This window comes from Colletotrichum abscissum (genome assembly GCF_030869225.1).
Source record: "Colletotrichum abscissum strain IMI 504890 chromosome Unknown Scaffold_28.1, whole genome shotgun sequence".
Lineage (NCBI taxonomy): Eukaryota > Fungi > Ascomycota > Sordariomycetes > Glomerellales > Glomerellaceae > Colletotrichum > Colletotrichum abscissum.
This window is the reverse complement of record NW_026850187.1, coordinates 300,233-326,912: the sequence shown is the minus strand read 5'-3', so window position 1 is coordinate 326,912 and position 26,680 is coordinate 300,233. Positions and strand designations below refer to the sequence as shown.

The 26,680-nt window shown below is 52.4% G+C and overlaps 5 protein-coding genes across 5 annotated transcripts; 3 read left to right on the top strand and 2 right to left on the bottom strand.

The window, feature by feature from the left end:
* Positions 1-193: 193 nt before the first annotated feature.
* CABS01_10769 (hydantoinase/carbamoylase family amidase) lies at positions 194-1,739 on the bottom strand (the record flags this gene model as incomplete). The annotated part of the gene is made up of 4 exons (XM_060544124.1): positions 194-266; positions 327-1,142; positions 1,210-1,527; positions 1,582-1,739. The coding sequence occupies 4 exons, from the start codon at positions 1,737-1,739 to the stop codon at positions 194-196; spliced, it is 1,365 nt and encodes a 454-aa protein (XP_060398848.1).
* A 1,450-nt stretch (positions 1,740-3,189) lies between these two features.
* Positions 3,190-4,498, top strand: CABS01_10768 (uncharacterized protein; the record flags this gene model as incomplete). The annotated part of the gene is made up of 2 exons (XM_060544123.1): positions 3,190-3,767; positions 4,240-4,498. The coding sequence occupies 2 exons, from the start codon at positions 3,190-3,192 to the stop codon at positions 4,496-4,498; spliced, it is 837 nt and encodes a 278-aa protein (XP_060398847.1).
* Positions 4,499-13,019: 8,521 nt separating this feature from the next.
* On the top strand, positions 13,020-13,523 carry CABS01_10767 (uncharacterized protein; the record flags this gene model as incomplete). Its single annotated transcript, XM_060544122.1, has 1 exon — positions 13,020-13,523. One exon carries the CDS (start codon positions 13,020-13,022, stop codon positions 13,521-13,523), a length of 504 nt encoding a protein of 167 aa, XP_060398846.1.
* Positions 13,524-15,552: 2,029 nt separating this feature from the next.
* CABS01_10766 (uncharacterized protein) lies at positions 15,553-16,413 on the bottom strand (the record flags this gene model as incomplete). Its single annotated transcript, XM_060544121.1, has 4 exons — positions 15,553-15,626; positions 15,949-16,055; positions 16,194-16,300; positions 16,396-16,413. The coding sequence occupies 4 exons, from the start codon at positions 16,411-16,413 to the stop codon at positions 15,553-15,555; spliced, it is 306 nt and encodes a 101-aa protein (XP_060398845.1).
* A 5,126-nt stretch (positions 16,414-21,539) lies between these two features.
* Positions 21,540-22,070, top strand: CABS01_10765 (uncharacterized protein; the record flags this gene model as incomplete). The annotated part of the gene is made up of 1 exon (XM_060544120.1): positions 21,540-22,070. One exon carries the CDS (start codon positions 21,540-21,542, stop codon positions 22,068-22,070), a length of 531 nt encoding a protein of 176 aa, XP_060398844.1.
* Between the last annotated feature and the right edge of the window lie 4,610 nt (positions 22,071-26,680).

Below are 26,680 nucleotides of genomic sequence, written 5' to 3'. Positions count from 1 at the left end.
CATGAGGCGTGGAATGTTCATATTTTGTCTGTTTTGTTTGTCAATCATGTTCGTCATTCTTTTCAAGCTTTAATTGCATGTAGCAATGAATGCAGAAGTTGGCGATTTCAAATGATATTGATTTGTGTTCACTGCTCGTCCGCAGAAGCTCAAAGCACCGAGTAATTTGGCTCTAAGTTGACGTCGTGGGCAACTATTGAAGCTTTGCTAGTCTCCTGTTGTCGTAAATGATGACAGAATCGAGAAGTGTCTGCGCCCCCAAAGCACTAGATAACACCAACCTTTAGTACATGACTCCTTGCCTTTCGAATACGTTCATGACTTACCAATCCTCCGGACTGCAATACTCTTCTGGGTGATGACTGATACCGTCTTTGCAGGGTACAAATATCATCGTTGTTGGACAATGCTTGCTCGTATTCACACTGTCGTGTGTCGCGCCACTCGTCATACGAAGCCAGCCATCGTGTCCCACGATACCGTTCGCTGCTGTTTCGACAGCCCACACACAGTCCTCATCAAAAGTGGTGGCGGGGGAATCCACATCGATGCTCCAGCTCAGCTCCACGCCGTTTTCGCGGCAGATCTCCTGGAAAGAGGCGAGACATTGATCCTGGACCTCAGAGATGGTCTTATTATCTGGATGGCGAATATCCAGTGTGAACGTTGCCTGCGAAGCAACTGCATTGGTCGACGATCCCGGAGGAACTTTGATGATTCCTGTGGTCACGAAAGCCCCAGATGTCTGGGCCAGTTCATTCGAGGCCGCAATCATCTTCGCCGCAGCTAATAGCGGATCTTTCCTCGCTGAATAAGGCGTCGTACCCGAGTGAGCACTCCGGCCGGCTACGGCAAAAGTGAGCCATCTGCAGGCTTGTACGCCTCGAACAACTCCGATCTTTCTCCCTCTGGATTCCAACAAAGGACCTTGTTCGATATGTAGTTCAAAGTGCGCCCCTACCGGGTAACCTTGAGTTGCCGAACACGAAGTGTTCCCTAAGTATCCGTGTCTCTCGAGTTCTGACTTCATTGTGATGGAGGGATCTGAAACATCTCTCAGGTCCCAAGCCTTTTGTATTGGTATTTCTCCTGCCCAGACTTTGGAGGAGACTGTTGTGCCAGGAAACCTGGCGCCCTCTTCACTATGGGGCCAAGTCAGCGAATCTAAATCCATGAGGGGCTCGACGGGCGGAAGCTGGATTTGCGTACTTTGTCCAATTGATGACCCCAATATCGAATTTAGAGTGATAGCCATTCTCTTTCATCGTTCTAAGTGCTTCGATACCAGCAACGACCCCTAGTATGCCATCGTACCTACCGCCTTGGGGCTGAGTATCCAAATGGCTGCCCATCGCAGTCATGGGCAGTTTTGAGCCCAGTGATCCTCTTTGCCTAGCAAAGATGTTGCCCATCTGATCAACTTTAACATCGCAACCCAATCTCTGCGTCTCTTCTATGAACCATCGTCTCGCGGTGGCATCTTCATCTGAGAGAGTCAGCCGGGCCATGCCAGTTTCATTTGGGCCTCTGGTGAGTTGTCAGCGATTTAGGAGGCTCCCTCAGAAGGATGACTAGGCTTACCTGCCATATCGATGAGCCGCTCCCCATTGGCAAGTATGGTGAATTGTTTCTTGAAGACGATCGGCGTTGATCTTAAGACCTGACAAGCCTCGGGAAAAGGTCGACGACCGGCGCACGAAGTAGAATGCCTGAGGCGCTGATGGCCTTCTTGGGAACATCCTGTCGCGATGATTTGATATGCGACTTTGCCATATGTTCAATTCTGTAGACAAAGCATGCCGTTTTGTGGTTTGGACGACGATCATTGGGCTACCACTCGGGTAAAAGCCGTTATCTCGGAAGCAGTGCCGACAATCTGAGTGAGGGGTAGGTATCATGCCTCCCGGCAGTGGATTTCGGTGACAGCTTCACCGATTGACACGATAGCAGACATTGGGCAATAACAGAATACATGGGTAGAGTTACCGAGTTCATTCTCTCAATCCATTTTCGAAAAGTTTATTCAGTCTTGCCGACGTAATAATCTTTGATGGCACGGGAAACATGCGTGTTCCTCTTTTTTGACCATTAGTAACTTCAAGTCTAGCCAACCTGTCAAGCAGCATCGTAACAAAGGATACGTCCTTTATGCAAAAACAGTGATTGAAAGATTCTATAAAGATTGTTCTAAATTTGCGTTAGTTGCATTGGCGTAGATGTTGAGCTTGCATGCGTGCATACAGTTAATCAAGCATCAGCGGAGTATTTGCCTTGAGCCTTGCATATCGATGAGGCTTCCTTATTGGACGGTCTCTTTCGGTTCCTTCTGGCTGGAATGTCACGAAGAAGGCTACTATTTATTACATACTTCAACTTGGCTTTATACCCATCCTTGGTGGGCATTTCTAGTCCTCTCAACGCAACATCAACCTGCTTCTGGCTTTGGTTCATGCCCGAAACGGCCATTCTGGGCCTTTAACATACCAACAACAAATCAAAGCCAATTGAACTAGATGTGTCAGCAATGCCAGTTGGCCAGGTTCTCTCTCTTTGCCTGAATTGAGAGGAAAAAAAACAAAATTCTAACCATCCGCGTGATGCATCCGCCGGTAATCGAAACCGGGTCCCTTGCTATTCCGAACAGGAATGGAAGGCAAGGATGATAACCACTACACTACAGATGCGGATGTGGTGATGATCCACTCGCCATTTTTAGTACCCATGTACCGACAGCGGTACCGATGACCGCCGAAGTGCGTCTCACGAGCGGCTGTATGCTACAGACGCGATTTTGAATCATTGGAGTTTACGAGACCTTCAAATCTCGCACCGTATCGCGTCAAACTTGGACGCGTTTTGGACGCGTTAGCCCGGTTTTGGCTCTTGAGTGCGCTCTTTAACAAGGTGCCTGCACGAAGGGTTACTGAACTAGAATTATCTTCAGGCCATCTTAACACGAAGCCAATAAAAGCATAAGGTGTTCTTCTCAGTTAGTTAATCCAACAGTGGGTGATGGTGCTTGTCCATTCTGCTTACAGAGTATCCTTGGCGTTTAGGCAGACATGCTTCTTTATCGCTTACTATGGTCTGATTTCTCCCCCAAACCCATACCCTATCACAATTTGCAACGATCACCATCAGTCCGAGGGCACCCAAATCGGCGCATCTGAGCAGATCACCACCTTCAAAATGGGTCTGACGGACACGCCTCCCCCTCACGTCCCCTCGTGGGTCGTGCCAGCCTCCGGAGCCCTTCTCATCACAGGCGCCATCTTCTGGGACATGTGCTATGTACTCATGTCAATCCGCTCCCACAGAACAAAATCATACGGCATGCCCCTCTTCGCCCTTGCGCTGAACCTCTCCTGGGAACTCATCTACGCAGCTCGCGTCGCTGAACACCCTCTCGAACGTCTCGGCTTCCTTGTCTGGCTACTTCTTGACGTACCGCTCGTCTACACGACCCTCAAGAACGCGAAACACGAGTGGAGCCACGCGCCGCTTGTCGCGAAGAATATCGGCGCTATCCTTGCGATTATGGTAGCCCTTGGTTGCGCGGCGAACTACGCTGTCGCGGAATGGTGGCTGTCGGCGCCCGGTACCGGGCACGGAGACAAGAGTGGCAAGTGGTGGGCCGGACGGGAGGGATTCGATTGTACGGAGCTCGCGTTCTGGACGGCTGGTCTGGCGCAGTTCGCCCTTGGGACGGGATGTCTTGCCATGTTGCTCGTCAGGGGTCACTCTGGGGGCGCGAGTTATGCGATCTGGTGAGTGTTTTCCGTTTGTCTGGGCCTCCTTCGCTGTCTTTGCCTCATCCGATCGGTGGGCGGGTTGGCTTCTCTCGTCTCATGAGAAAACATCCATACGTGATGAGGGTCACCGACGTGTTGGGTCAGAATATCTCACTGTATGCCGTGTTTGCGTCGTCTCCCCTGCCACCGGTGTGCGATATACTCACACCCGCTTCCTCTTCTCGTTCATCCTCGAAACGTGTCATCTTGACGCGTGTTGATGCCATTCCAAAAGAGCTATCCGCAGGTCATGGGTTCGAATGCTGTGCCGCTGGAGTTGCTCTGACGTGTGGGGTCTCATTCCCGGTTCTCGTTTTCATCGTTCCTTTCATTCTGTCGTATTTGGACGGCCATGTTTGCTCAGTCAGGATAAGCACCCGCTGCATTCGGTGAGAGGGGGTTTCGGGTCATATGAGCACACATTTTATGCTGATCACTTGTTCGAAAGGCTTTGTAGGGCACTTGGCACCCTCACCGGTTGGATTGGCTCAACCGGTCTGCTCTGGTGGTACTGGCCAGAGGCCCATGGTTTCTTCGTCAATCTCATGGGCATCTTCCTCATGACGACGTGTTTGGCTTGCGACTTCGCGTATCCGTTCATTCTCGCAGGAGTGCGGAGAAGTGAGCAAGTCCTCCCGGACGGCAGGCTCGTTTCTGGAATATCGGTCAAGAAGTCAGCCGCGCCAATAACAAAGAAAAGGTTATGATCTCGGGAATAACAGGGAGGATCGCGATCCTCGTCGATGAAGAGTTCTTGGCCCGGGTTTCCGGCAGGCCGCATCACTTACTCAACGTCTGCCACTCCGATAGACTAGGACCCCTTGATCAAGACGGCGATAGAAATTTGGTAGAACCGTAGAAATTTGGAGATGGCTTAGGGATATTCGAGACCTCTCGTAGCCCGATCGAGGTAGCGTCGGCCGCCGAGACTTCAGACGCCCGTTATCTGTCACCGATGCAGATCTACTGGCCGGCTTGTAAACCGCGATGAGCACCAACAACATGGTGTGTGCCACGCAACTCTAGACCCGGGGTCCTGGAAACTGGCTCAACCACCATTGGAGGAAACCAAGATATGACGGCTTGGCTGTGAGGAGAAAATGTACAGAAGCTCTGATAGATTGCGGAAACTGTGTGATTTTAGCAGGGGTCTTTGCGTTTTGGTGGCTGCAAAATAATCCATCTCATCGTTGGGCTTTGGATGATTGCTGTGTTGGTTGTTGGTTGGTGGCACTTACATGAGATGAGCGGGATAATGTCTGTATTAAGACGATGACCGCAGCGGAACGAGGTGACATCGGGGAGTCGGTCAAAGGTCCGAACCTTTTCCATACTCAGATGGGAATTTATTGGATTCCCCAATTTCATGTGCCTCTTGATCGTCAATGATTCCCGTCACCCCCTGGGTTGTGTCAGCATCGTGATCTCATCGGAGCATAATTTAGCACATGCATCGGATCAACCAACAGTCTACCTTGCGGGCGTGTGCAGGTATGACTCCACATCAACAAAAAATGACGGTGTGTTCGTACGATAGATGCAGCAACCTGGACTGCAGACTTGTCAAGCTTGCATAAATACTAGAGCAAAACAGACAGCGGCTTGCAGCGAACCACCTGCAGAGCGCACCTTCTATCACGTCACACAAGCCACTTATCACAAAACGCATCGAATCAAATGATGTTGGAGACCAAATTCTGCATGGATCTCCCGGGCTCCTAGCAATCAGCTCGTCTAGACACCCAACAGGAGACAGCGCAAGTGGGCTTCACGGCTGTATTCAACGCCAAGTGACCGAGAAGCAAGCGCCCAGCCAGCCAATCTCATAATGCCATTTCCGCCTTTGTGTGGCTGTTATCTGGCTGGATGGGCTGAATTAGCCTGCATATGTTGGGAACGAACGATTCGTATCATGTTCGCTTCGAATAAACCTTCGTTCTCTTAGATTTGTATACCTCGCTCGTCTGAAGACGGGGGCATAGCCTGGACCAGTGGGGGTGTTAGGATAGAAAATGACAACCAATATGAGTTTGCACCTCACAGATAGTCATGGGCGGTCGTCCCAGATAAGAGACTGGAGAGGAACCCAACTGCTGTATCTCATGAATGACCTGCAATTCAGATGCCCCAGCAAGTTTGGTCAGAAAGCGGACCCAGCTCGAGGTTGTGTTGTTTGGCCGATGTCAAATTGACCAAATCTATGGATACATAAAGCAATGTACGTGTGAAAACAGTATCAACACGATGTCGGTCTTGCTCTTGCGCAAAGTCGTGTCCTTTACACTATTTCCCCATTCACGATGCCGCTGGCGGGGCGGGATGTTGTTCCATTTCGGCCCCGTGCTCTAGGGCTGGATGCGCCGGTCGGTTCGGCTCGCCGTCCGGGCAAAATTTACTCTTCGGCTATGAGGCAGGCTGCATGATTTGGGTTTCAAGAGCCTTTCATGCTGGGGAATCGGAATTGGGATTCCATGACAGCCGCAGGCCCACGCATTGAAGGAATTAACCCTCACCTGTCGACCCTTTTCCTTCAGGCAGTAATAAACACCTTCAGTAATTGACGGTAAGCCACGTTGAATATCAAAGCCAGCGAGAGTGAAGTGGAAGCTGATACACCTGATCCTTGTCCATTGTTCTTGAGCACTGTGCAAGGTCACGATATTTGGGCTGTACGGTTACTTTGCATGTACGAATACATTCGTCCTTAGCCAGGGGCGCCTCTATTGCATATCCTTCCGGACGTGTCAAAGATAGGAGGAGTCTGGCAGGGCTGGGAGACCCAGTACGGCCCTTTTCAAAAGCTCCCTTCAATCTGGAAAGTGGAGGACGGGGGCAATGGGCATATCCGTATCCATAGACAAGTGGCAGGATTGACGCCCAAACACCCACCCAAAACGTGCAAACTCTATATGTAGCATCCTGGCCGGAACTCGTCACATGAGCAATGACACCTGCGTGTCGCTCTGCGGAGACCGTTTCTCGAATGCAACGAGGAAACTCGTTGTTTGTCCCCGTTGCATTCGGTGCGGCCTCGACGTTGCGGCCCCCCTAGCAGAGTAGGCAGGATCAGCATATTGGACAGGGTGCTCTGAGCGGGTCGAACGGGGGGTTTGAGTCACATCAGCAATATCCAGGACCCTCCTGACAGCTGCAAGACATCAATTCAGGGCAGTCAAGGCCCCTAAAGCGGTTTTTGATGACCGGGGGGAACGGAGGCCATGGCGGTTCAGCGACGAAGAGCAGTGGTCGAGGCCTCGGGGATGAGGAGTTCTATGAAGCAGAATTAGTTACGCTTGGGCGTTGGAGATGGAAAGTGAATGAGGTTGAGCGGGAGTCTCCGACTGTCGAGCGGTCGAGCCCCGATGGATTGCTGTTAGTTGGAGCCCACTCGTATCGGCTGCCCTGGCGTGCCTGGATCAGATTTGGGTGAGTACCGCGTAGGCTTGCAAAAGTTCCGGCTGTGCTATACTCAATTGGACCCGTAAAGTTTGAGGAGATTTGCTCGCTGGGCAGGGATAAGAAAAGGCTTGCCTGTAGCAGTGTCAAGGCCTTTGATGCTTGGTGATGAATTGAGGCAGAGCAGACCGCCCCTCAATATCTGGCTGGATGGCTGGTTCATTTGGGGCCCAACGTTGGTGCAAGGAAGCCAGGCGCCATTTATGCACTATGCTGAGATGCATCTTGTGTGCTTCCCCAAGTTGGGGATTTCAAAAGGCATTGTACCGCTCTGATACGGATGGTCTATTCACGCATTCAGTCATACGGGTACTCTCTTCTCATCACCGTGAATAGCGTCTTCGGTCTCACCGCCAGCCGGACCCTCCTCCTGGCCGCCTGAGCGTCAACTTGAGAGGCACGCGGCGGTCGTATTGCTCATTTTCCAAGTTCGACACGTCATCTCCCTCACCGACTACCACCAACTTTGCTGCTGGCGGATTGCCGATCTCCATGCCTCAGCTGCTGCTGCGCCATTCCAAGGGTAGAACATCAACCGCACGCAGTATTGGGGTACTCATGAAGTGGCAGAAGTATAAATGCACAAACGAGACCTTTATCCTCACGTACACATATATGGATACAGGGTAATATAATAACCTCCAGTTGCCATTGTGGAGCAACGAGACAACAATGCAATGGCCCCTGGTATTCCCGTTTGTTAATTGAACCGTTTCTTCGCTGCCAGTACATAGTCGCCGGAAGAGCCACCGTGCGCTTGTGAGAATCTTAAATCCTCCCGGAGACCGATCCATGTTAGGGGACCATGATTGACACTTGCCCTGGACTAACTGAGTTGAAGTAACCGAAGTACAGATACATAACACTCGGGCGAGCTCCGGTCACGTGTTTCTGTCTGTTGATGGATGTTGTAGGGGCACGTTTGCATAACAGACTCAACAGGGTGGTCGAACTATGGCAACATCTGCGGCGACGGCTCCGTGCCCGCCGCGCTCGGTACCAAGGCCTGCCCGTCTCAAATTTCCGCGGGATGGCCGGGCTACAGCAGACGATTCCCTTTCGAAGAGCTTTGCGTACATGCGGCGTATCGCTCGCCGAAGTTAGGTGACGGAAGATGAGAAATGAATGTCGTCCATCTGTGGATTTGGAACTCGCAGAGCCGCCGTCAAACTGTACGGAGTACCTAGGAAGGACATCTCGGGAGGGTGTGCAGAGCTAGGTTCGTTACTCCTGGGATGGGTGCAGTTCGTTGACTGTCGTACAGGTTCAGCGGGCATGAATGAGCGTGGCCGACATTCCCCTAGTTGACATTCACCCGGACCAGTACACCTCACCTGGCCTGGCTTGTCCAATCTTTGGATGGTTTGGAGCAGCCCGGAATTAGAGGGATGGCTCGGTGAGCAAGCTTTGCCAGTGGAAACCCTCCATGTTCTCATGCTACCCCTCATCAAAATCCTTCGACAAGTCAAATATCTTAGACCGAAGCGATGCTAATATAGACCCCGGTTCTTCGAAGACTCGGTCGGTCGTAAAGTCCTTCTGAAGAAGGTCGGAATGGCCTTACGTCAACCCCTAAGAAGCCAGAGTCCGGAAACAAGATGAAACTCAAATTCTTTATTCCGTAACTAGCACCTAGGTATCCCATCCTTTCGCATGTGTCGGCAACAAGGGTACTGTGGCCCCCAATAGAGATGGGGCTCCCGGTACGTTTTGAGTGATAGCTATCCACTGAACGTTTTGTCTGCAACACCGCGCGACGGGGCGTCTCGGGATGTGGATGTCGCTGGCGACATGCGGCTTGTCTGGCTCGTCACTTTGGAAATTTGCAGAAATATCCGTAGGTCGGATAACTAAAACCGCATTGCCCACTAACATTTCGGCAACAGTGGAGACCTGGGGTTCGGAGGCAACAGACCGTTGAGGAAGCTCGGCACGACGACAATATGACGAAGGGTCGATCAGCCAGCTCGGGATCGTTCTTCTCCAGTTAGAATATCTGCGGGGGTTTGTGGGTTTGACAGACCGACAGAGCCTTGCCATCTAATAAGCGGTCTGCAATGATGGACCATAGAAATCCTGTCTCGAGTTGGCGGCCACCTTGAACCGAGCTACATTTCAAATACACAGTGACACAAGTGCTTCAAAGGCCCCGCACCGGTCAATCAAACGAGTGCTGGGGAGAACTTGAGAAGGGGAGGGGTCGAGAGTGAGGATGAGGGCGAGGGGGGAACGAAGTCCAGGGATGCCGATGAGCGAGTGTCCAGTCCAGAAAGCTTGCCCGTCGCAACCTTTTCGGGGGTGGCTTGCTGGTTTGCATTTCGGCCTAGATGGCGCAGCCAAAGTCAATCAGGTGACGGGCGACCACAAGAATCGTTTCAATGGGGAGGATTCCGCGCAAAACCACCAAATGCAGAGCCCGGGACGAGACACGCCGAAACCAGTCGAGGTGCAAAGGACCATCTCACACTCTCTCTCCCTTGGCAGATTGTTATCGCGGCCAGGTCAGAGGAAAGATGCTGTCACGACATGCCACTCAAGATACCACCAGTCTGATGATATCGACTTTGCCCGGCTAATCTTATCATAATTATCTTCAGCAATTAGGCGCATCCGGAGACGCTCTGTTCATCTTTGGGGGGGGGGGGGGGGGTTTTCCCCTTCGGAAGGGGAAAAAAAGGGGGGGGGGGGGAGAAAAGCCAGCCTCCAGATTACCAGGGGGTATGGATTTTGACAGGGCCGGAAAGGAAAGCGGCCCCCACGGGGGAAAGGGGGGGGGGGGGGGGGGGGGGGGGCTTTACCCTTCGAGAAGGTGACAAGAAGGCTGGTGACGGCAGATAAGCAGCCTTCAGATCTACTAGGGGATATGATATGTGACAGGCGCGAAGAGCAAGCAGGCCACCACGGGGAAAGAGGTAGAGAGAGGGGGGCAGATGCGACATTCTCGGCCTGTGAGGGTTACCCCTCGAGCTCTTCATCGGTTGCACACATGGCTAAGTTGCCATAGGCTATGACTGAGGGACAAACTCTTTCCAACGGCCCAAGCATCCAGATGAAGGACGGCATCCCTGAAATTTTTGAACGAAACCACTCATCATCCCGAGTCACTCACTTTGCTTGCGTGTTTGCGAGTTGCGACATGTAAGCTTTTCATATGTTGCGCCTGTATCCGTACCGGTCAATTTCTGACGACAAGATGACAGTCTCACCCCGGCATCTCATCTTACTTTAACTGCCGTTGCGACGTGAATGTGGGATGGGATGGGATGCAACGGCCCTGTTCGTCCAATGGCCATAGCTCCATGCAGCCGCGCATTCTCCGGGAAGGGTGTGAAGAGCTTCAGCAGTCTGGAAGTCAGTTTCCTCAGCTCAACCGGCGGAAACCGAGCATCGAGTACGGGAACACAGCAGGTTTGGGTATCTTGAGTTGCACCCTACCCTCCTCTCAACCCCACGATATCTGGTAGTGCTTGACTGCTACGTGAGCTCTTGTGCTTGGAAAGACACGAAAAAGTGTATTCTACCTAAGCTTTCGAAGAAGGTGCCACTAGCCTTTGCCCTACAGACGTGCAATGCACTGTTGATCCGGCGCGAATGCAATCAAAATGCGGCCTCAAGAACTGGCCAACAACCATGAATGTACTTCACACTGTCTTACAATAATGGCAAACACCCCATTTTCAGCCCACCCTTTCTTTCATTCACTCTGGGGGGCCGATGATGCCTCATGACGACCGAGTTGCAGCACTAAAAAAAAAGCCGTTTGCTTGCTGCGACGCGCAGCTTCTTTGACACCCGCATGCTGCTTGACAACGGATTTATCCAGCGTAGCCGGCTTGGCGTCGAATCAATCTGCAAACGATGAAGAGGGTGAGAGACTTCTCTGTACGGAGGGAGGAGACAAGATCCACACCTTCACCGGTCACCCAAGTTGAGCAGGTTGCGATATTGATCGCCCGGCGTGGCAGTTAGAACTTGGGCTAGGCTAGATTGCCATGTCCTTGAGTGCCATGTGCTTCACCTCTGCGGGCTACGCCGGACGGCGCCGTTGGCCCAACCGATGAAGCCTTTCATTGCCAATGTCGCTTGGCTGAAGGCCGTTAGAGTGGCCCGAACCGGCGTGTACTGCCAGAAGTTCACAACCCAACTTGACAGAGGTCATCTTGGAAAGGCCGAGTATTTCGTACAGTCCCGAGAGACTAGACTGGAAATCGGGACGAAGCGTGTGTTAGTGTTGATGCCCCATCGTCATGAGTGGGCATACCGAATGTTTCAATGCTCAGGCTCACTCTCACTGTCAGTCTCATGCTCATACTCATACCTAGTGAGCGAGCTCACATGCACACTTTCCTGTACAACAGACAGACTCTCACCCCTCACCCCCCTAAACACTTCTTCTCACATATCCCACGCAGACACACGCGCGCGCCTCACATGTACCTCGAATCATTGATGTGCCATGCCGACGTCCAAGACATTTTCGAAAGCCCTGCACCAAACGCCCCGTGGCTCATAAGACAGCTTAACGAGAGTGCCAGAGACAACATACAGTGTCGCACAGAGCCCAACAGGTACGCCAATGAGGGGCCCGTCGTGCCTGATGGGCTCTCGCATTTGCGTCGCAGCGCATCATCAAATGTATCCTTACATGACGTGTAGCCAGATATATCATTATCGTATCTGTAATGCTTCTGCTCTGCTGTACAATTGCGCTGGACGGTGCCCGACCCATTTTCTCTCATCAGCTGAGCTACGATACGATGCACGGCATCCCAACTGCCAGCAGCCGCATTTACTTGAATGAGAGGCAGCCCATTGTCCCATGGTCCTGTGTGCCCAACTTGGTCTCTGGCGTGAAATCGCCAATGCCCACTTACACCCCACGACGCAAAACCTCACCTCACACCGTTCATCAATGTCGTTGACGGGGGCCAGCGCGCGGGAGGCACTTCGAAACACCTTCAGATGACCATCTGGTATACCCCGTCGTGCATACTAACTGCCACTAGCCCCCACCCCCTCCCTCTCCCTTCTTGATCCCACGTTCTCCCACGTCGGGCAGGTCGAGCTGTTCCAAGTTCCGAAGCACCAAAAGACAGCCACCACGCTACTGCTCGAGAAAGGCGTGGTGGCTTGCGGGACCCTAGATGCCCAAATACGTGCCACGAGCCAACCTGGATTCGGTATCTATAGACGGGGAGGGGAGGGCTTCTTTTCTGTGACGGAATGGACAAATCTCAAGGGTCCCACGAAACGTTCTCTCACCCCACGCCAACAACCCCGTCTGATGCCGTGGGAGTCGCTCCTTCGTCCGGGACCCTGGCACTCCCACTCGTTCTACACCTGATCCCTCACCGAGGACGTCTAGTCTGTAATACCGGTCAGTCCAGAGTGGGCGGCATCGGGCCGCAAAGGGATGGCTGACGGCCGTCAGTGTCATGTATCGTTTGCGTGGTGTGTGTGCCATTGATTTCATCACCACCCGCTCAAAAGAAAACTGCCCGCCGCTTGTTTCTTAGCAACCCAAATTCGACCCGTTTGCTCACGGTCAAACGCAAGGCCCGGACAGCGCAACAGAACCCAAAATTGCCCGACATCACCACATCGCTATCCTGATTCCCCTATCACTTGTCTCATTTCCCACCGGTCCCATTGTCCATAAGCTCGGTCTGCCTTTCTCACTCTTTGCTCGGCACATCTCGTAACACGACGACCAACGAGAGGACGGCGGGCCACTGCAGTGCAGCTTCACCGGTCAATCCTCCTCGCGCGTACATGCCTCCCCTCCCCTTGCACACACATGCAGACGGACAGACGCACACACTCTCTCTCTCTCAGTCGCTCACTCACACACACCCTCGCTCCTCTCTCTGGTCCCTCCCACACGTTACAGCACTAAGCACATCAAGCAACAACCCTGTGACGTGTGTGTACTTCGTAGTGGTCGAGCTAACCAGAAAAGCCCCTCTCCACTCTTCCCTGTCAAGCCCTGTCGTGTCTCGCCTTGCAATGAATGGTAAATGGCCCATGAAGGTACCTATTAGTCCAGTCCCACTCTTGAATCATCCCCTCCTAATTAGCACGCTTTATTTCACGAACCATGTAACCCTCGTTGCGTGTACCAAAGCGGTAAAATTTGCCCAGTCAGTGTTGCTCGGTATATGGAGACCCTGTTTTGCTCTAGTTCCTCTCTGGCCCGGGCGTGTCTGGCCGTGTCATCTCATGTTCGAGGATGGATTTCGGAGAGGGACGGCTATGGAGAGTTACTGGGTGGGCTAGATGAAATGGCGTCGGGGGTGGATGTACGTGTGTATACTTGCGAAGGTGTGCAGGGCGGTTGAACGCTGCAGAATGTCGGCTACTGCACGCACTTTGAACCTTTTCCTGCGCTTTCTTCCGTAGTGTGGAATCCCTCGAAAAGTATCACGGAAACCCACATTCTGCGAGGTACGAAGCCGCGCCTTGGGAAGCATTCGGGGCACATGAACACGAGAGACGTGAGCTTTCGCTAAAAGAGGCAAGGGTTTGATGAGGAGTGAACACGCAAGTAGTGTAAAGTAGGTATCTAAGTTTTCTCAAATCTCTTTTTTTCTGGTATCAGCGCTACTGCGCCGTTTGTGCTGTGCTGCCAAAGTGCATCCATCTGTTTGGTGAAAAATGTGTGACGAGGTATTGGTGGGTATGTAAGTACAGGAAAATTGTTTGCGCTCTCTTCCCTCTACACCATCCGAAATGGTGATGGGTGGAGGGAACTGTAAGAGGCCATAAGCAAAAGTAACTAGAAAAGATGTGTATGCAAACTCCCGTTACCCAGTCCGCCGTGTGGTAGCAGGACAAACGATGAAAAACATGCTGGTGCCTTATCCCAAACTCCAATTCACTTTCCCTTGCTTTCCAATCAGAAACACGCCGAAATCAAGAACATAATGAAATCATCGCCGGATGAAAATGCTGCCAAGTGTCTGCGGTTGAAAACCGTTGAGTGCTTTTATCGCAACACGTGTGAGTGAGAGTGAGAGTGAAGTAGGTGTGTGGAGGTGATAAAAGTCGGGAGCCGAGACAAACGCGGGCCACGTCGGCTAATGCACGACCTGACCGACCATGAGCAGACAGAGGAAAGACTGAGCGAGAGATGCCGTGATGGAGGGTAGACGGTCTCGTCTCGTCTTGCTTGACCGGGGAGAGCCGCCGCTAGCCCGGTGCCGTGGTCGGCGTAGGCGCCCGAATAAAGTTGAATAGTCCGCGACGCCGTCTCTTCTTCTGCTTCCCACCCTTGCGGACCCTCCCGTCCAAATAACCCATGATTCCGCACTTTCTCCGCGTGCTGCTGATCCTCGTGTCCACACAAAGTTGTTGTTGCTGGCTGTGTGTGGCGGTTTGTTTCTCTGTGTTGTTTTCCCACCTGTTGGTGCCTTTCCTCCTGCTACTCAGAAAAATGAAGGAAATTGTTGAAATGCTCGTTTCCGTGTCAGCGCCGTAACTTCCTGTCCGCAATGCTCGAATTCGCAAACGCCGTGAGTGAGATGCAGGTTTGCACCTTGCTGTGTTTTCTTTTTTCCGAAAAAAATCTCCCTCTTCCCTCCCCTCTTTCAATGATGATAAAATATTCCTCCTCTTACAGCGTGAGCCATGCAAATGTGTTGCTTGGCTCATCATGTGGGATCAGCATGGTCGAGACCCCTCATCCGTCCCCCTCTTACTGCGTGTGTGCAGCCATCATCCCTCCATCGGTCCCGTCGAAGCCATGCAGACGGGAATTCAAATTGGAGACGGCGTCGGTTTCTTGGTAAAAGGGCCCGTCCATATGGACAAAATGTCGCGGAAGGCTGCCTTAGCGCGATGCAGCATCGTCGATGTGCCCAAGCCAAGGTTGGTGATGGCCCCGGAGCCAAATACACCGGTACCGTGTAATTGTCGTCTCTCGAACCTGGCCACCGCTCCCTTTGACTAGGGCCATGCTTGGCGTACTGTTTGTGTGGCTGTGTGACGCGGCGCTTGCTCGAGGTTGCCAAGTATCAAACAATCGTTGAAGATGAAAAAAAAAATCGGTATAGGCGAAAGCTTTGACGAAATTGTCTTGCACAATCCTTCTCTCATCCCATCTCTTTGGTGTTGTACTTTGTCCCAAAAGGCTGGAGGGACAGAGCCAAAGCGGTCGAGGGAGAATGTGAGATGTGATAGAGAGGACGTGCTGCAGACTGGATCTGCACCCCGGGCGTGGGCCTTTCTGGATCGGAATGTTGTCTAAAAAATGGTGGATGAAGGGAATGATGAAAAAGGGTCTCGTCGGTTTGGTTCGACGATGACCTTATAATCCGACTGGCGTGTTATTGCGTCTGATCATGCTCTCCCACACGATCGGTGCTGAAGGCTTGCATTCGCCTACGATGAGACACATGTTAGCTCCAAAGTCTAGAACGGAAGTGCAGGGTAGTAAAGGCAAAAGAGAAAAGAAAGCTGAGAGAATAACCGCATCAACCGCCACATGGGAGAAAGGTTGCTGCTGCTGCTGTGTCTGTAATCGATGCTTGGGCTTGCTCTATGCTCTCTGGCTCTGAGAGGGTGAACAGGGAGACTGGGCGGGCCAAATTTCCTTGCCATACACCCCCATGCCAGTCCCAATTCCAGGTGCTTGGAGTTAGAGTGGAGTTGGAGACACAATCCCATTTCCGTGGCAGCAGACAGACACAGCAGAAGCACGCACCCCTGCCCGGCGTGGATGAATGGGCGATGATCGACTCTCCAAGAGCAAAGGAAGGATAGAGGACGGCGTTGCCGTGGAGAGAGGACATACCACAAACTTCATCGCCCCTATTTTTGATGCACGTCAGTATATTGTCCAAGAGAAGAGTCAGAGAGGAAGGGCGAGGAAGAATGACTCGGTTTCATCCGTCAAGATCTGCAAGAGGGCGCCATGGTGAAGGGAAAAAGAAACGACAGCGGACGTACCTATACTCGAAATGTGTCACGCACGGTGGGCAGCGTCGTTGTGTGCGAGTGTAGACTGGGCACCACCGCGAGACGATCCAGCGGACGTGGCCGCAGTGAAATTCTCTCTGTGAGGCACCAAAATGTCAATCCAAAGTCCTGGCGTGAATAGCAAATATCCATCATCGTCGGGAAGATGCGTTGTTTGTTGGTCGAGACGTACTTGAGTGTAGTTGCACATTGCTGCTGCTTTCTGGGTGTTGTGTTTTTCGTGGGACGTGGTGACCGGAGGTAGATCCGAAGGGACAAGGAAAAAACCCAGGCGGCGGGTATTAGTCGAAATGGGTTGAGTACGGTGTAAACCAGTGGCGGCGGGGATCCGAGTCGTACAGTCAGGGGTGTGTGGTGGCCAGCAGATACGGGCTTTGGCGAGAAAGGTTCAAGACTTGGTAGAAGAAAACAACAAGGAGGGAGAAGTTCTGGTGGGAAAAGATCGATATAGAGCTGGAAATACGGTGAAGCCGTCGTCAAAGTCGAGAAAAGGGTGGGCGCGTTTGTATTTAAAGGTCGGGGCGAAGTATTGTCAAGAGTGTGGATTCGGATGGGGAACAAGGCGAGGAGTGTGAAGAGCGTGTGAGAGAGGTGCTTGGAGGTTCTGTATATAGATGGCCTGGGCGACGACGCTCAGGGAAATCCACGCAAAGAATGTAGCTGGGATTGTCATGCAAGGTCAGGGCCATACAAGTACCGCTACGTCGGAGGTATACAGTGAGGACCCATTAGTTTCAATACACCTCCCAGTGCGTCAGCGTAAACCCACTAACTTCATTATACTAATATAAGTAATATCTCTGCTATTTAAGTAATAATTATAACTAAGAAAATTCTTAAAAATATTTTACTATTAAAATAATATAAAAATTATTTTTATAAAATTTTAGTAATTTTTTCTATTACTTAATTAATAGTTACAAAACTAGTACCCGAATTTTTTAAAAACGTACTAACAAACACAGTATTATTCGCACTCTTAACGCCCTATAATCCACTATAAGTAAAGTTCATCCTATTATATTTTAATAAAGATTTAATAACACAGCAAATTTAATATAAAACCTAATATAACTTTATAATATAATAAATTATTACTTAATATATTATATTATGTTTTTATTTTTATTTTTATTACTATACTTAATGCTTATTTTTACTGTTGAAAATCCCTGATTTTGCGGGATACTGTGCGCTGTATGGACACTAATGGGTCCCCACTGTATGTAAGGTAAACGGGACGAAGGGGGGTGAGTGGGAGGGCCAGACCAAAGAGACAGACAGACTGAGGGAGAAGGAAGAGGGCGAGGCAAGTGAGAGTATCCGTAGGAAGAGACACAAACACGCTCCCACTGATGTACCTGAGTCCTAGTTAGCCAGCCAGAGCCGGCGGGGGGCAGACCAGACTGACGGGCAGCAAGCATCATGGTCCCAGAATTATGATTGCCCCCTTGGCCCTTGCTCTTTGGCTCCAGAAAGGTTAGAAACCCAGGCCGTGGGCCACTGGAACTTGGTGCCATAGAGGTGGCTTGTGAGTGAGTGGGAGAAGAGAATGGACGGACGGATCGGGCAGAAAGATACAATTGATGCGGCAAGCCGAACAGGAAGGGTGCGCGCAGTGTTCAGGCTCTTTGCTCGTCGCCATTTGGAGCACAATCCCTCAGGCTCAGGCCCGGTCCGAGGGGGGTGTACGTAGGTTTTTGGGCCGTCCTGGGGGGAGTGTGGTGCCTGAGTCTCCTCTCCTCCTCGTAGGAATAGTACATCTGTATGGATACATACATGGACGCACAGTTCGAGTCGCACACGCTGCCGCTGCACAGCACTGGATATGTTGTCTATCTGTTCGTCAGTCATACGTATGGGGTAGGTAAACTGACCCAAAGCTCAAGCAAGGAACCTACACAGCGAGAGACATGGGCGGGCGACTTCCCACCATCCCAGGTACGCATACCAGACCGGCGCCGCGCAGTCCCTACGTAACGATCTGGTTCCTCGACTCTTGTGGCTCCGTTTTCTCATCGGTTGCTCGGCCTGGTCTCGTTTGGTTTGGTGGCCAAAGGTCTTCCCTCCGCGCCAGTGTGCGTACGTGCTGCTTTGCAATCTTTGCCCTCATGCCGCCAGCCATTGATGCTCTCAGCGTCATGGTTTGTGGAAAAAGTAAAAGGGGACGGAAAACCCACTGGATGGACCCGTGCTATTCTACTGGTGGCTGGCCGGGCACCACGGGTAGCCAAACAAACCATAACGACGCTTGAGTTGGCTTTCCACGCCAGACGTACATGGCTTGCCATAGGGCAGTTTTGCCCCAAATTGGCTCTCGAGACTAATTGGCGCCAGGGGTGATCCTTCTTCACGGACGGCAACACGACCAGAGATAGCGAAACAGGCACCGGCTCGTCCCCAAAAACTACGTTGCCCTCCTCGAGCTTCTATTCGACGAAGGCGCAAGATTTGAGGAGGAGGGCCACGCAAAACGGGGAATGTACTGGGGGCGATGGAGGACCAGCGAGCCAGAAGACAGCTGTTGAGCTGCTTGAAGTGTGCACTTTGGACGGTTGGTGATCCTTGGCCACCATCAAAGTAGCTGACGCTAAACACCAAGCCATACCAGAAGCAGGAGGGTAGAGAAAGAGAGTTTTCTCACAGTGAGTAAACTAACCATCTTGGGAGATTTGGTCGGGATGTTGCACGCTAGTGCGTCTTCACAGCTCTTCTCTCTCGACAAGGTGCCTTGCCTGGCGATGGGCTGGCTGTTGCCTCTCTACGGAGTGCGGATACGCTCTTTCTCTGTCGTCTCCTTGACCAGGTCTCTCTTCACCAATTACGAATCAGAAATGGGTCCCCAGACACATGACTTTCGAGCTCCCGGCAGGGATTATGGAAGCAAAGAACGTGCGCTTCTCACTGCGTGCCATCAGTGACCAAGGCCCGGAAACCGTGGGACATCCACCGGGGACCCTCCCCCTTGTGCAAGGGGTCTGGGTGTGAGTCGTCACTGGACGTGGTAGAGCTGAGAAACGAGACGATCAAGGGGTGCGGAGGAGGGCAAGAACGCGTTCACTCAGAGACGAAAGCCAGATTGAAATGCAACTGAGGGGGGCAACAATGCAGCTTCCCTGATCTTATTCTCGTCACCTGGGCTGGGAACTTTAGGACCTTCGATGCTACAGAGCCGGACAGGGGCAATGACGAGACCCAAAGGTTAAGGGTACGGTCCTCTTGTGCATGGCCCTAGAGCCCGGTACATTGTACATTTGACATGACAACTCCCCGCACTCGCGCCGAGGACGTGAAAGAAGGAGGCAGTTCTGACAGAGAAAGAGAAAGCGATGCAGCACAACAAGGGTAGATGCAGAACGCAATGCTGGCGCAGCCGCGCGGTGCCGACGCAGGGCTTGGCTTCACGCACGAACGGTACTGACAAGAACGGTTCGACAGTCGACGTCGAGCAACGGGCAGTTCAGACATATTCCCTGGCGGAATCCGTACGGATAGGTGCCGGAGGTGGTGTAATGCGCTACTCGAGTCAAGGCAGCGTTTCCCACGTCTAATGAGACTCTGGAGTCTATCAGTAGAGCCCAGTCCTCTCTGGAACGGGCATCATGGCTGCAGTGTGACAGCTGAACGCTTTCCGAGAACGACTTAGTGACTCTGGGGCAGGCATTCAAACTAGTTGCCTCACTTTCACCACGATGAGATGAGAGAGAGAGAGAAGTTCATTTAAGGATTTCAGTTGCAAAACAGACGTTGTTCTTGGCTTGGCTGAGGTCAAGAAATATTCCGCAAAATGTAACAAGAAGCGCGGGAACTCGAAAGTATCTGCCCAGACCACCCAGTCTCTGGATCTCGCACCGTCGCATGCAATGGGCATATACCGGGGTTCAAACTTATGCATGTCTTTGTGCGTCCGCAGTTCTGGCAGGGCCTGGGGGGCATAAGTACATCCCCATCCATATTATGCCTCGGCAGTCCACACGTCCAAGGCTCGAGGGCGTGCGGCGTGCCAGCCTACCAGGCCATGTCAGGTCACTTTTTCTCATGTATTCATTTATTTCATTTCTTCAACCAGATCGATGGGCGAGAGTTTGGGACACAGCCCATCGGTCTGCACGTGGCCCAGCCCCTGTCTTGCGGAGATCATTCAGAAATCGTTTGTCAAGGCGAAACGACGGAGAGGCGCATCCCAATGCCATTTCGTACCATATTACTCGCCCTGACCAGCCAGCACTCAAAGCAGTCTGCAGTAACCGTACATAAAGTACGTGAGCCTTGTCTTTCCCCGAGCTCCAGCTACCTCTCAAGGTGCCGACGCTAGTGAGAACCTGGATCTTCCGATGCAGAGGCCATCATTTCCGACGAGATTGATAAGGTCACCGCTTCTTTTATGTGACTGCACTGACGACATCTTCCTAGCAAATATGTGCTGTTTTCTTTGGTTTAATATCGTATCCATCTTTTCGTCTCCGTTTTCCCCATCCAGGGTCTTTTGAGAGCCAGCGGTCAGTAGTTACAACTCGCAACTTGCAGCTGTTCGCGTGGCGTCGTCCACCCACTTCATGCCCATATTAGAGAACTTCTAGCTGATGAAGTGGCTCTACGTGGCTCTCCACTGCGGACATGGACTTCCCGCTAGGCGTTCCCAGACGGGTTGACTATCGTCCCATTCTCGGGGACGTTTCAAATTCGCCTTGTCTTTGTGTGTGTGTGCCCGTCTTCGCTCCGCAGCCTCCGCAAGCTGGCGTTTTCCCGACGGGGCTATCCTTTCACCACGTGGAAAATGTCATTCGATTCAACGGGGGAGCCACTGGTCGACGGTTTCTCCCCTTCCACTACTCATCGACCGGCGCAGCCCTTTCCGTCAGCCCCGGCCGCTTGCCGCCCGGCCCCGTCACCGGTAGTATCGCGGATGGATGGTAGCGCCTCGTGTTTAGCAAGGAGCTCGCCCGTTCAAACCCGTTGAGAACGTGATGGGTGTTCCCTTTCGCCAGACCGATGAAGATAGTTTGACATCTGACCCACCACCGGTCAACAAGTTGAATGAAGGCAAAGGGGGGAACGACCAGTCGTTCTCTTTACATCCCACAGCAACCTAATTATCGCTTGGCCCTTCGAGTTCGTCTCGAGAAGTCTCGACTCTTGGTAAATTTGCGGGAGAGTTGTGCACTTGACTCATCATACCTGTCACCGGTTGATGCCGGCCTTGCTGAAGGCATCCATCCGTACGGGATAACAATTTGGGAGGGAAGCAATATTAGGTGACTATTTTGCCCATGTTCCATCCACCCTGGACCGGATCGACCGTGCGCTGCCTGCCAAATGCTGCAATGGAAATCTCCAACGATCCAAACCACCACCCCCTTCCCCTTCCTTCACCCTTACCCTCACTCATCCCCCTCGCAAAGCTTGAGCCCGCAGCAAGTTAACCTCATTATGCTTTTTGACTTTTTCGGCGATCTCGCCGATGCCGCAAAGAAGACGACAGCACGACGTCAGTTTGCCTGCCCCGAGAGCAAAAGAGCCATGTTAGCCAAGTGTCGGCAAGAGCTCAATGCTGCGGTCCGGGTCGGGGCCCATGGTTTTCCGCCTGCGTTGCTTCCCCGGGAACGACGATACTTTGGTGTTCTTGGTCTTGGCTGGAGATGTACTCCAAGATCAATGACAGAGAGCCGCGGCTCGACATACCCGCTGCGCTGCGTTTCTCCGACGCTGTCTTCTCCGAGCGGATCCGACGTTTCTCTAAGCGCCAAATCCATACCAAGAGTTTTCTATCAGGATCGACAATGGGCAGTGCTTCACGTGAGACGTAGGTCTCAGTGTGGCCCGGGTGCGTTTTTCGCTTTGACCTGAGCATGAACTCTGTGCCTCACTGACATGACGATGCCCGCGAACTCATCTCTGCTGCACGTCAACGCTTTGATGTTATGACATATTCGTACCCCCAACGTCGCTTCTTTGACTTGTAATCGGTAGGCGCCAGTCTCGACAGAGGAGGTGAGGCGGGAAAAAGTCAGCTGTTCTCTCGGCATGTCGGACGAATAGCTTCTAGTCGTCGCCCGTCGCCCGATGATGAGATCGAATGTTAGTGACTTCAAGCTACGACCGATATGTATGACCGGTGTGCCGTAAACGCCCAGAACCCGATGTCTTGTGTGATAACTTCAGTAAGCTCATATGCGAGGAAACCGTTCTTTTCCATATGTCCGAGCCAACCGGTGAAATTCAAGAAGCCTTCCAGAGTACAAGACCACTAAGCATTCAACGGCTGAGTGAAGATAGCAGGCCCTTGGGCCTATCCCCGGCCCCTGGGCAGTTTAAACTTTCGAGGGGACCAGTGGTGCGGGCGTCTTGCAAATCCTCTTGACCGCAAAGAGGACTCGATGAAGGCCCTACTCCACACCGGTGAACCTGCGTCCAGGGGTTTGTGGCCCGCTAAAGATTGTCACGAGCGTGGCCCTGTCGGGGACGCAGGTTGTGAGATTGACCGCTGGACGAGTCAGGCGAGGGGAGGCCCTTGTCCTGACCCTCTGAAGAACTTGACATCCCAGGCAGAGGTTTCTAGCTCGCTTCTAGCGCGTGGGAGGAGCGGGTTGAAGAACCAAAGACACGAAAGACCTGGTTACCCTACGTTACTGATGTGTAAGGGTAGCAAAATCCTGTCCTTAATCATAACCAAACCCATCCTGTGATGCAGATATCCTGCCGGCATCACACTACTGCACAATAGACAGGGCGGGATAGTCCAAAATAGCCGACGCTGCTATCAAAGTATCGAACCAAACTTTTTGATGATTTTGAAACATGCTCCCACTGGCACGCAGGGAGGCATTTTCGCCCTCATACCGCGCTCTGCGATGGCCTCATCGGTGGCCTCCTCCTTTCCTTTTCGATAGCTCGGTGCTGATCCAGCGGTCAACTCCGGGGTGGGACTCGAAGCAGCCGATCATTCGTTCTGCTCACTTTGAGCGGCCGGAGGGCGTAACCGTACAGATACACCATCATGCTACTATTTTCGAATGGGTTGCGTGTGTGACAGTGTGTCCATTCTCTCTGCCTATACTCCGTAGTGCCCTGCCTGAGCGTGGATTTCGCTTGATGAGTAGCGCCGTGGATCACGACCGGCGGTTCCGTCCCTCTGGTGCAGAGTTTTCTCTCTCCTCCTCTCTCAGCTGGCAGCCGGCGATGGCGTCCGTCATCTGGGTCAAGACTCGGAAGTGAGCAGGGAATCAGCGCCATTCGTCATTTCGTCCCTACAGAATACCCATTCAATCCCCCCCTCGTAGAAACTCCACGTCAGGGTCAAATCTCGTCTGCCGCCCCGGCAGCTATATCCAGGGCAGCAAAAAGTCCCAGCAGCCTGGCTCGGCTGGCATATGTGGCTGACGCCAGTACCGTTCTATCCCAGTGCTCCGAGCCGCTAGGCCAATCAACGCGTGATCCGCTGGGCTGTCTCGGGGGTTCCCAATGGCATGGTTCCGGAATCTGATTCGTAAAAGAATTGCAGGCTCTATTTCCGATATGGGTTCTTTTTGGCCCTGGGGGTGGAATGGGAGCGGGCTCTCATCAAACACCATAGCCGGGCTCCATTCCTGTCCGGTCGCTGTACTCCGTGACGTGGAATGATCGGGGTGCGACGTTGGCTTCATCTTGTTCTTTTGCTGAGGGGGCAAAGAGGTCGAGCGAGAATGGGGCGGTGACTGCAATGGAGATTTGACGTGGCCGATCGCGATGTGGATGTGCGTCAACACATCAGTCACTCCTTGACCCGCTGGCCTCGAGATGTGCAGTGCTGTTCGATGGAACATATGCTACGGATGGCTGAGGTATGCGGGAGATGCAGTCCAAACTCCACGCGCGCTAGAAACAAGTTTTCTTTTCCCTGGTCAGCCTCCTCGCGTCGCTACGCCAGCTAGGCTAGATCGTTAGAATCTATGTTCTTTTCAAGGAGCTGGCCCGGGAGTTTCGTCCGTTCCTCGTTCGGGCCTATCCCGACGTCCTCCGTTCAGAAGACCGTGTGTTCGGAAGCAAATAAGCAGCGAGTTTGCGACTGTACAGAGTACGGATGCTCGTACATCGTCCCACCGCGCTGTGTGATAGAAAAGACGGCTTTGTGACTCGACCGAATTGCCGTCAACCGAGTCATTGCACAGCAAGCCCAGCCGGGAAAAAAGAAACCGTGTATGCGGGTTGATTATCCGTACTTTCCCATCTCTCGCTTTCGCGCCGGCACGCTGGTTCGCCTGAACGGTTCGTCCCACCGCCCGTTGCCGTCCGCATCTGTCTGGTCTGCCACTGTGGGGAGAGCTATCTAGAAAGAGAAGAGTGTGTGTGACTCTATGATCATTAATGACACCGCCCGGCGGGAATATTGCCCCAGATGTGCCATTCTGCCGGCAGGATACATCATTCACACACCCTTGAACAGGCCGCTGAAACGCTGTCCTCGTACCGAACCTGCGAGAGAGGCGGACCTCTCCGATGTGTGCCTCGCCGCTGTCTCCGTTGATTGGTGACTTTGGTTATGCACGAATATACGTCGGGATCATATGGACCGAGGCATCAAAGCTGATTGGTTTTGACCGGGTGCATTGCACCGAGATCGTCGTTTCGATCCTGTCGGTACGCAGGCGATGCAGACTGCAGCTTGCTGAAGAATGACAAGGGCTTAAGGGGTGGGTAAGGTAGGAGTACGAATCCTACCGTCCTCTGGCCTAGACTTTGAGGCCTCGACCGGTGATGCAGCAACGAGACCTCGCTAGACTTCTAACATGCCATAATATACCACTATCGGGCTCCGAGTATTGTCGAGGGTGTGCTTAAGGTCGCCCCAAAGACTAAGGGAAATGTATTCCTGTTCTAGATCGTTGAGGGATGCAGCCGCCCCGGCACGGCACAACTTCTCGGGTATCTCTACGTCTCCTCGACCAAGTTCTTGTAATTGAAGCATTCGCGCACCACCCAGTTTGTGATCCACGGCAGTCGAACGGCACTCATTGTCTTCTCGCCAGGTTTCTCCACCGTATCCCTCGGCTGAAGGATCGACCCACGCTGCCTTACGTTCGGGTCGCAGCTCCATTCAAGGCAGATACAGCAATGATAGGCGGTATCTACACCACACTAGAGCAAGTCTACAACATGCGGGCAACACGCCTCCGCTTGCTAAGACTTTGGTGTAGCTCAAAGTCCCTGAAGATCTCTCAGCTCCACAGCCAGATAGATGGGGGCCCGAAGCTTGAAAATGGAGTAGTGATGCCCAACGTCTTTGGGCTGAGGAGACGTGAATCAGAAAGCTGGAGACGGCGAGATTGAAAGACCCATCTTTGAGGCGAATTCCCTATGTCTGATTGCAAGAGCAAGACGGGGTTTCTGGAATCATGGGCACAAGATGGAATTCTCCTATCCTGTGGAGGCTATGCTGTTTGACATGTTCCATCTTTGTCTGAAGATCGGGTCCAGGGTTGGGTAGCTCTCACAGCCTAAGCTCTTAAATGTGCATGCGATATAAGTAGGACTTTGTAATAATCTTTGTGCACATGCCGCATCTTGCATTCGACCTCATTCCAGATGAAGCGAAAAGGTTGAGTTCGGTCCCTCATCGCCCTGACAGGTGACTGTTGGAGAGGTTGGGTTGCGATGTCTACGGGCCGATGCCTAGGCCGCCGTTTTCCGATTCGTCGCGACTCGTGTAAAGTCTTGTCCGATTAAGAGATGATTACTCCGTACAGACAGATCGAGACATCTGAGAAGTTAGTTGGCTTTACTCGGTCTCGTGTGTGTTGTGTCATCTGGATCGTGGGTTTGGGTTTTGCAAAAAGGGGCTCCCGGTGCGCTCGCCGAACCGGCGAGGACGCCGACATGAACCAAACGAGATGACAATCACAAGACCTGTCCCAACTGAACAAGGAACCTAAAGTCCGGGATACCTAATTTGTTAATACGATGGTGTGCGATAGAATCAACCATTGCAACCCTCCCGCCGGAAGCAAATATCGGCAGTATTCTAAGCCTCATTTATCGGCCTCAACTCCGGCGGACTCTCAGCCATTTTCAAGCCCCGTTCATCTTGGCTTCGATGTTCTCATCCCAGACGATTCAGTGCATGCCGAGAAAGAGTTTGGTGTCACGACACACCATATTCAGTAACCGTTATCTCTAGACTTAGGAGAAGGTCTGTTTGAGAATTGACCGTTGGAAACCAACTCCGAGGATTCGTCAGAATATATGCAGCACTCGGCCGCGAAATCCAGGTTCATGAGATTCAGTGCGAGACCTGTCGTGTCCTCATCCAGATAGAGAGCATATCGCTCTTCGCATCTAGTCCCATGTCGAGCTTTCCAGAGCGTCTCGTCTGGCAACCGTTCGCTTGAACAAGCCCATTGTGAAGCCCCGCAAAGACAGACGTGCAGAAACTCGATACCAGAGACAGCGCTAGAGAGGAAGACGTAGGACAGTCAGACGCG